Source organism: Olea europaea, unplaced genomic scaffold (assembly GCF_002742605.1).
Source record: "Olea europaea var. sylvestris unplaced genomic scaffold, O_europaea_v1 scaffold2701, whole genome shotgun sequence".
Taxonomy (NCBI): Eukaryota; Viridiplantae; Streptophyta; class Magnoliopsida; order Lamiales; family Oleaceae; genus Olea; species Olea europaea.
In genome coordinates, this window is record NW_019245410.1 from 1 (window position 1) to 10,385 (window position 10,385).

At 34.6% G+C, this 10,385-nt stretch overlaps 2 protein-coding genes across 4 annotated transcripts; both read left to right on the plus strand.

Annotated features, from left to right (window-relative positions):
• Positions 1–627: 627 nt before the first annotated feature.
• On the plus strand, positions 628–3,132 carry LOC111383489 (ADP-ribosylation factor-like protein 8a). Of its 3 annotated transcripts, XM_023007604.1 has the most exons (6): positions 631–932; positions 2,049–2,130; positions 2,247–2,279; positions 2,389–2,510; positions 2,606–2,767; positions 2,863–3,132. In XM_023007604.1, the coding sequence occupies exons 1-6, from the start codon at positions 895–897 to the stop codon at positions 2,978–2,980; spliced, it is 555 nt and encodes a 184-aa protein (XP_022863372.1). In that variant the 5' UTR covers positions 631–894; the 3' UTR covers positions 2,981–3,132. The 3 variants fall into 3 exon arrangements, with proteins under 3 accessions (XP_022863373.1, XP_022863372.1, XP_022863371.1); XM_023007605.1 differs by lacking the exon at positions 2,247–2,279 and having other exon boundaries at positions 628–932; XM_023007603.1 differs by lacking the exon at positions 631–932 and having other exon boundaries at positions 976–2,130.
• Positions 3,133–5,846: 2,714 nt separating this feature from the next.
• On the plus strand, positions 5,847–6,674 carry LOC111383488 (50S ribosomal protein L7/L12). Its single transcript, XM_023007602.1, has one exon. It carries the CDS (start codon positions 5,991–5,993, stop codon positions 6,495–6,497), a length of 507 nt encoding a protein of 168 aa, XP_022863370.1. The 5' UTR covers positions 5,847–5,990; the 3' UTR covers positions 6,498–6,674.
• The last annotated feature ends 3,711 nt before the right edge of the window (positions 6,675–10,385 follow it).

A 10,385-nucleotide genomic window follows, 5' to 3' on the forward strand; every position in this document is an offset into this window, starting at 1 on the left:
AAAAATATTGCTTAATACTTTTTGGAGAACATATGTTTAAAGAGTAGGGAAAGATTTTGGATTTATATGTTGAATATTTTATTAAGTGAACGTGTAGTTGAAAATGAGTATAAAAATTAAATTAATTTAAAATAAATGATAGCAAACAAGGGCTTAGAAACAATTAATGAACAATCATTTAATTAGCTCAATAATTTAACGTTGTCATTATACCTAATATAATTTTCGTCAAACAGGTGACAATTTTCGTCAAGTGGAGTAACGGTAGATTTGACTCTTTTGATGGACGAATAATCATTTGAATAGAACTAGGGACAAGCTTAAAATCAACTTGTTTCATAGTATTCAATATTCATATAAGAATACTTCGCGCGACACCTAGATTTATAGAAATCCTTAATAGGAATGTAATTGAGATAGTGCCAACATAATTAAATTAATTGGTCAACCAATGAAAATTAGCCATTATAGAGGAGCCATTCATCGGTAACAGAATTCTATTCATAAAGGAGCAGGCACCCTGCCAATAGGAAGGCGCCACATGCCCCCAGTTTGGTCAGAATTCTGTCCAAGTAGAATCGTAAGTTTCCTATGTACAATCACCGTCCAAATATTATAGGGTCAGGATTCTCCCTTCTGATTGGTCCAAGAATTCAATTAAACAGCGAATTTAACTGCCCCAGTTCTCCGTCCAAACCCTAATTGGCTACTTTCGTCAAATCATTGGGACCCAAATTATTGTCTTATTTATTCAATTTTTCGCTCTTAGTTTGTTTTGTATTATCCACGTACATAAACATATATCCGACAAATCGTACATTGATAATAATTGAGAGAAGCGAAGAGATTTGATTTTGAAGTAAGAAAAAGCCGTTTTCGAGTTGTCACAAAGCAATGGGTCTCTGGGAAGCTTTTCTCAATTGGCTTAGAAGGTTACCTCCTTCGGCCCTTTTCTTTGATAATATATTCGATATATGTGTAAGGGTTTTGTTTATTGGTGGTGAATTTTATGATTTACTAAATATTTCTTTTGGTTCACTTTATTGTTATGGAATTTAGGTCTCTTACTGATGAATAGTGGTGCTTCTTGGAATTTTTGTTATGCAAGTTTATGTTCTTCTAGAATCTGTTTGTTTGTGAATGGTATTATTTGCAGACTGCCATTATATAATATAGTTTTGGGCTGAAATCAAATAAAAGTTAAAGTTTCAGGTAATCTTGTTGTGTTGGTGGGAAAGGAGAGAAACTTCTGTGGGTGTGTGGTGGGCCACCTGTTGAGATGGCGCACCCTGATAGTCGTGGTGCGATCGAAGTTTCTTTCGTGTGAAAGGGATATCATAATTGATTTGATTGAATTGTAATTGAGATGGAGAATAAAGGAATCAGATCACTTGAACTGAACATTTTGGATTATCTATGTTGGAGTTAAATCTTTATTTCTTCTATAAGATTTAGTATTTGGTATATACCCTCTGCACTCAAGGATGATCTAAATTATGAAAAAAATTTGACTCCATAATTGTTTTTCGTTCGCACTTAATAATTTCTTGAATATTCACAACTACCTTATTGCTACCTACAATTGAGATCTGTTCTACGCCAATATTGAAATTCACCAAATCTGTTATCATAATGCCTTAAAGTTTGGCTTGTGCACATGCAAATTCTCGTATATTGTTGCAAAAGAGAAGTGACATATACGGCCGATTGTGATGTATCACTCATCTCTCTATGGAAGGGTATTAAATGCACTTGGCAGTAACTTTTTCATAATATACTTCCATCATTAAACTGTGAAAAGATAATGTTATGGTGTTTCTGTTTGATGAACTGCACTCACAAAAAAAGAAATATTTACATTGTTGGGCTCAATGGAGCAAAATGTGCTGTTGACCCTAGCCCTCGGGGAAGTGGTTTAGGTAAGGACTTTAGAATCCGATGCGCTCACCCAGCGAGAAAGGCCCTGATGTGCATTTAAGTGGTTTTTCCTTTTCACGGTTAAATTATTTCAAATTGACTGAAATGACGTTGTTTTTGCATGTTTACAGCATTTTCTTCAAGCAAGAGATGGAGATAACTTTGATCGGTCTTCAAAATGCTGGGAAAACTTCACTTGTAAATGTCATTGCTGTAAGTAAATCCACGTGTTCATTACCTATCATTCCATAAGCTCGTGAATTCTTTCTTGAACTTTTCATTAATTTGGGCAAAAAGCTTTTGCATTTACTTTGTTCTTATTCTCTTAGACTGGTGGATATTGTGATGATATGATCCCTACAGTAAGTTTTCTTCTTAAAATCCCTTCCAGCCTCTATTTTAGCTTATTGTTGATTATATCCGGGGATATCGAGGCATTTAATGGTATTTATTACGAATTTAATTCTTCAGGTAGGATTTAATATGCGCAAGGTGACTAAAGGGAATGTCACAATAAAGTTGTGGGATCTTGGAGGTCAACCTAGATTTCGGAGTATGTGGGAACGATACTGTCGTGCAGTTTCTGTCATTGTGTATGATGCTACCTCTGACTAAAGACTACATGGTTTACCCCCAAAATTACCTTCATGACAAGCTAATTAGTGTTTTGTAACTTGATTTGTTACAGTTACGTTGTTGATCTTGCCGATCATGAAAACATCAGCGTCTCCCAACGTGAACTCCACGATCTGCTGAGTAAACCAGCACTCAGTGGTATTCCTTTGCTGGTATTAGGGAACAAAATTGACAAGGCTGAAGCCATATCTAAGAATGGATTGAGTCATCAAATGTAAGTAGAAAAATGCACATTTGTGTCTGATTGCAAGTTTGTTTCTCTGGCTTCTGCATATGACATTTATTTACAGATTACTCTGTGTGGTGCAGGGATTTGAAATCTATAACTGATAGAGAGGTGTGCTGCTTTATGATTTCGTGCAAGAATTCGACCAATATCGACCAGGTCATTAATTGGCTAGTTAAGCATTCTAAATCGAAGCGCTAAGGATGGGGATCTATACTCTAATTTGTGTTATAAAATTTTTAAGAGATGATTTTCCAGATTGATTTACTGCTTTCTTCAGAGTTGTCTACCTAGTAAATTACTTTTACAGAAATTATGTAGGGTAATTACCACTACAAAAATTGTTAGTTATACCACTATTTTTTTATTTACTTAAATAACCTTAAATAAAATTACATAAGTGGGTTTTTAATATATTCATCACATAAAACAATTTATTCTTTCACCATAATTGTAAAACCTTTAAAAATTTATCTTCTTCCCCAATCCCTACTCCAACCCCCAACCTCAAAACTTCGTCTTCCAATTAAGTTTGGCCATTAAAGAAATTAAAGCCCTGTTTGGAAGTGATTTTTCATCCAAAAAAATTGATTTTTTGATTGTTATCTCACTATTTCAGCCGTAATTTTTGTCTTCTCTCACAGGTGGCCCACACTTTTCTCCTAATGGTCAAAAAATCAATTATCAAAATCACTACCGAACAGATCCTAAATCTCTCTCATCGAAATTAAATCGATTCCATGAAAGAATAACGATTAAAAAATTATGTTTCAATGATGAAATTGATAGAATTTATTCTCATCCACAACCCTAGCAACATAAATTTTTGAACAAAACATAAAAGTCTATTTAAAATATCATGTTAGAATTTTTTTCATAAAGATCCATACAAAAAAATGGAGCTTCTAGTACTGCAAGAATTAGCTTAAATCATATCAATTTACTTCCATGAGAGACAGAAAGATGTTCCCAAAAAAAAAAAAAAAAAAAAAAAAAAAAAAAAAAAAGAAAAAAAAAAAAAAAAAAAAAAGAAAAAAAAAAAATTTCCAAAAAAAAAAAAAAAAAAAAAAAGAAGAAGAAAAAGAAGATAAAATAAAAGAAAATAAAAGAAAAAGAAATGGATGAAGAATTGGGAAAAACTCCCAGTAATTTTCATAATTTCAGCACTCTTAAACTGCCATCTAGACAAGGGGTAAGGGATATAGAGGGAACATGGGATTAGGGGATGTTGAAGTGGAGAACCAAGAGTATGGGTGTATTGATTCACATGTGAGGAGATTTTCAGGGGCTTTAGATTTTGCGAAACTAAGAGGATGAATGATCTGTGTAATGACTTTTGATTTTCAATGCTTTATTAAATCATTTTGTAGTATCAGAACATTTTATAGGAATTCTATGTGGGCAATTTTTGTTTTTATTCTGGAGTTTTCATTGATACTATGACATGCTATTTCATTATGTCTTGAAATGTTACTTTGGTTTATTCAAATACACAAACACACACATATGATAAGTACACCACAATATTATATTATGTTTTTGTTTTTTCATTTTTTTATTGAATTAGAAGTATAATTGTAAATTTATTGTGGTGTGTTAATTAAAAATATATTTTAATTGTGGTTTGATTATAATGTGGTGTAGTAATTAAAATTTGTAGTGGAAATAATTACCCAATTATGTATTTCATTGCCTTTCTGAATTCTGGTAAGTGCACTTCACGTGCTCAAGGGAGTTTAAAAGTTATACAAGGTGCTAAAACAAAGGTTGGGAACATATTTGTACTTATTATTACTTTTTTACGTCGTGGGTGTTCGGATCAACTTACGCGTACCTTCACTAATTTTATGGAGTCCTGAAATATAAAATTGAGTACTCACCTCAATAGTACTGAGAGGATTCGAACTGGTAATCATTGAAGAGCAAACTCAAGGTTTGGCCACTGAACTACCCATAGGCTCGGGACATATTTGTACTTATTACAAAAGTCAAGGACATATTTGTACTTATCACAAAGGTTAGGGACACAAGCTGAAATTTCATTTTTAAATATAGGGTAAATTGCAAAATCCGTCCATAACCAAGTAGGGATCTTGTCCCTTAAAACATTTTTTGGGAGCTTTTTGTTATCAACCTTCGAGAGATTAGCAAACTTGGTCCCGATAGATGGTTTTCATCCAATATGTTAAATTTGTGCTAAATGGCAATATCGTTGTTTAAATTATTAAATGAAAGAACCACCTAAAAAGAAAAGATAAGACAGAATGAAAAAAATAAGCAAAAGAGATAAAAATGACAAAAATCGTCTTGCCAACACCATCACCATTCAACATCGCATTTGTACCTACAACAAACCCCCTAATTTATTCATTGGTGAGAAAAGGGGATAAAATATAAAATATAAATTACAACAAATGCCCTAATTTATATTGATGGTGCGATATAAACTCGGAGGGGTATAGGGTGTTTGTCGGCTATAGCTAGTCGAAAGCCAATTGTGCTATATGTGAAAAATCGTAACTTACAAATTTGTTTATCAATAGATGATATAGCAAGATTTGATTAAATCAAAATCTCACCAACCAAATAAAAAAAAAAAAAAAAATCCTTCATTTTTTTTTTGCCATTAATCCACATTGCACAAGCACAGCCGTTTAAGTGGAAACAGATCTTGACAATTAAAATTTAATTTTTCGTCACTTCATCAATATGTAAAAGAATTTGTAATTAGTGATGTACAACAAGTATTTTTCGTCGAGAATCCCCTGATTTCCATGTAATGGAATATGGGAGACTTTATTTTCCTTTTTGCTCTTTTGCTTATTTTTAATCTTCTTGTGTTACATTTATATAATTTTGTTACTTTATTTTATTTTGTTATTTAATTTAAAGAACATGATCGTCATTTTGCATAAATTTCATGAAACTGTTCATAATACCAAGTCTGCTAAATTTTCAATGAAAGAGCTAGGGACAAGATTGCTACTTTGGGAACAGGTTAGGGACTATTTGCAATTCAGGCACTTTATGGGGGAGCTGCACATCTTCTAAAACGACGTCACAGCAGCATTTACAATAGGACGAAACTGTCAAAATTGCCCAATAGCCTCATCTCTTTCCCGTTAGAACCCTAAACCCAGAAGTTCCCATCTTCACTCACTGCAAATGCCACTGAAATCGTAACTTTAAAATCCTCAATATAATCACCAAAATGCCATCCATGATTTCATATATCCCTTCCAGATATCTGGCTCGAACCCTTTTCTCTATGACCCGGACTTTCAGCACCGGTATCGAGACCCAGAACCGAACCGAAAAGCTTGAACGAATAGCAGATGAGCTTTTGAGTCTCAACAAGATAGAGCGCTTCGATTACGCAATCCTCTTAAGGCACAAAATGGGTCTGAACCGGTTCGGCCCGGCAGCTTCCGGAGCCGGTCTACAGTCCACGTCAGCAGCAGGCGGCTCAGCATCCGCGGCTGCGCCACAGGCCGTCAAAGAGAAAACAGCGTTTGATGTGAAATTGGAGAAATTTGATGCATCGGCGAAGCTTAAGGTGATTAAGGAAATTAGGGCGTTTACCGATTTGGGTCTCAAGGAAGCTAAGGATCTGGTGGAGAAAGCACCGGTGGTGGTTAAGAAAGGGATGCCGAAAGATGAGGCTGAGAAGATAGTGGAGAAGCTCAAGGAAGTCGGTGCTACTGTAGTATTGGAATGAACGAATGTTTACTTGTTTTGGTAATGTAGAATTATATGAATTTTTGATTGATATATGATAAATGTTTTTTGAGTGTTCATTATTGATTTTCAATAATTGACAACATATTTTCGGATTAATTTGAAACATTAGCAGTCAGATTTACATTTGCAATTGAAGTGAAATATTAGATTTTCATTTGTTGAAATGGTGTGATCATCTGGAGGATTTAATTCCTGATCGAATCATGAATTTTGGGGCAAATGCATTTTTTATTTTCAGTTGTAGTTTCTTGGTATCAGGTGATTTTGTACAGTCAACATGGCATTAATTTTCTCCCCTGCACATGAAATTAATCTTTTTACCAAACAATATGTATATGGTGAATAATTAGTAAACGATAAGGCCATTGGAATGTTAAGCATAGACAAGCTCCAATAGTTCTTGGAGCTGAAGAAGCTAACTGCAAGGACCCCCAAGTTTTGTTCATAGCTCCCAATGTCGTCTCCTCAGTGAGCAGATTTCTGCAGATTATGATTTTCCTATGGAAAATTTTTGTTGCATTCGTGTTAATCATACGTTGCTCAATCTGTTAAGAGGTCTAAATTTAGAAGCTTGGCCATGTCAACTTTCGACCCATCCCAATAGCCATCTTGGTGTGGATAATTCAGTAAATTATGTCTTTTACTTCTCCATAATTCCATTGCTTTTCTGGTGGCATTAGAAACTAAGTAAAAGGTCTTATGATCTCTAAGTGGGTTTTTCTTCCTCCCGCCATCCTGGTGGAATTCTAATTCCACGAGGCGTTATTGATTAGAGTGTATGCTGAGGCACTGCAAAAATCTTGAGTGTGGAAAAAGTCCTATTGGGAAGTTTGAAGATGTCATTGCTAACAAGCCATGTAATTCACCAGTCTGGGAAATGGATAGAGGGCAAGGAGGATGAATTGGATGAGAAAAGATGAGGAAAGCAGAAAGATTAGGTCGAAACTGAGGGATGTTCTACTACAGAAGTAACCAATACATGTAGAAGAGAGTGATTATCCAGCATCATAGCAAGTTGGGGCATTTACACCTTTGGAATCCCTTGATATTGAAATAACACTACTGCTTTTGAGTGTGGTGGGACTTTGGTTCAGTACCATGAATTCTTCTTCCCTCCTACTTGTATGCTAATTTTCTCGTATGTGTGTGCAGAAATTGTCGGTTGCTCTTCTTTTCTCGTAAACTGCCTGAACGTTGAGCAGTTGGAAGAACATAAACCAAGCCCCGTTTGGTAGCAATTTTTACCCCAAAAAATTGGTTTTTTGACAGTTATTTCATTATTCCGACTGTCATTTTTGACTTCTTCACTCACAGTTGAAATCCATTTTTCTATCTAACAGTAAAAAATCAATTTTTATAATCACTACCGAACATATATATTAACTCTAAGCATTCCTAAATGAATGAAACTTCTCAATTCAGCATAAGCTCAAATGTGCTTGACTAGAGAAAGGATTGCCATACAACAAAATGTTCAGATTCATAATTACATCCCTTATTCCATTCCTAAAGAAGTTCATCTCAGCAGAAAGCCTTTGCATTCTTGCGACCCGGGATTCTGCACATACATGAAAATATGCTGTCAAAGTGAAAAATATGATTTGCAGATTCTTAGGTATTAAGAAAGTAGCCTAAATGAATTTGTGCAATGATGGCCTGCTACAGAATCTTCATTGGAAAATTTGTTAGAAAATACTAAATATTAATACAGAATGATGGTGAAGGTTTGGAAACAGAAAATAACTAAATATCATATTTGACATAGTTGATGAGTTGAGATCTGTTAAGCTATCAATAATTTGCACTTGGGATTCATGGAAGTAAAAATTTGATTCTGTGTTACCTTCTTTGTGAGAGCACTTTTAGCCATCCTTAATATGAAAGAAATGTTACTTTTAGTAACTTTCTATTTCCCAACAGGTTTGGATAATTTACTTTTAATTAAAAAAAAGTTATTTTAAAACTAATTCTTACCTTGTCAAAGTAAGTAACATATTTCTAACTTTGACGAGTGAACATCTCTTTTTTCGTGTTCTCTCTACACTCATATCCACAAACTCATTGATCTCACCTAAAAGAGGGGCAAAAATGTAATGGTTAGTAGTAGAAAGATAATGTAGCATTTCAAAGAAACTCTCAAAAGAATCACCAATTTTGTATTCCATAACATGCATGATTTGAATTCTAACATTTAATCTTCTATGACACCCCCCCCCCCCCACACCCACTCTTCTAGCTACCGTCACAGTCATTAAATTTGTAGCCAACTTCCTTTCAAAGTGTAAAAATTGTTACATCAGAATTTGAAAGATTTACAATGACAACAATAGAAAAGAAATTATAGACAAAAACCTGAAAACTAGAAGTTGAAATCTGGGAAATGAGGCATACATGACAACATCCACAAAGAAATAAACTTAATGGACTGGGAAATGTGGCATATATGACAACATAATTGGAGTCCTACCTTTAAGTTGTTGACACCTCACTAAAATTTTTAGTTGTCATAATTTTAATCCTAACATGTAAAAATAATATTATTTGTATTTAGTGAGGTGTCAAAATTTTAGTGGTGGAACAGTCAATGAAACAGTTGAGTCAGGATAGCAGAGGGGTACAATGCATCCACCATTAATTACATTTGTATCAATATTTATCATGCTACATTGAAGTTACGTCCAAATTAAAACATCCAAAACATTCCTATTTTATAGGACAGGGAAATGGAATAGAAAGGCATCTTGAAACTTCAAGATTTTCAACAAAACCAATTTTGTTTTGAATGCTTCTTAATAAAATGAAAATCAATATCAACAATATTTATCATCAATATCTTTAGACAGAGCCGGCCCTACACCAAAGCCACTAAGGGAAGGCAATGGCCTGGGGCCTCCAATGTTAGGGTGCCACTAGAAAAATGTATCATTTATAACATTATTTGCTTATCTAATTATGTTTTACATGTAAATCATAGCCCACGCCCTACAAGTTACTCATCCGGCCTCAAATTCAATCTTGAAGAAACCGTTCATCGACCAATTATAAAGTCATGGGCACTTTCAATGTTGTGGAATTTGTGTATTTGTTTATTTTCAGTAAGTAGACTATGTTTTGTAAGTTTATGTTGGATGAATTTTGTGAATAGTGACGCTGAAATAAGTATAATGATGGTGACAAAGCCGAGGCAAGAGTTGGACTCTTTGTCCTTAAGTCGAATTTGCCCCGCAACGGTGCCTACGGATTTCGGCAATCGACTCCCAAGATACAACGGCTACACTTGTGTTTGTAGCACTCCAAAACACAAGTACAACGAACCAATTTAGGCTTATGTACTCCAAGAATGAAATGAAAGAAAATCAAAATAAACGAAATGATTTTGATTTTGGATAGAAGAGAGGATGAGAAACGTTTTGCATATCAAACTGTGAGGAATAGGACACCCAAAGGGTCCTATTTATAGACCATGAAGGGGTGTGGACGAAATGGTTGAGACCAAACCATGCACCATTTCCAAACAATGCATATTTATGAAAAGGTGTCTATTCACTAATGGTTGAGGTCTTTTTCGTAATTTCTCATTCATCCGATATTGATTTTCGAAATGCCAAATATACCCTTCAATACATGCAGAGAAATCAGGTCGATCCCCGTTTGTGCGCCCCGAAGCGGCGAAGTGGCAAACAATTTTGCCTAAACGGATTGAGTCGAGCTTTTGAGTATTTGGCCGAATTCGATACGAACTTTAATCGATTTTCAATTCTCAATTTATACATAAGCCTAAATTGGTTTGTTGTACTTGTGTTTTGGAGTGCTACAAACACAAGTGTAGCCGTTGTATCTTGGGAGTCGATTGCCGAAATCCGTA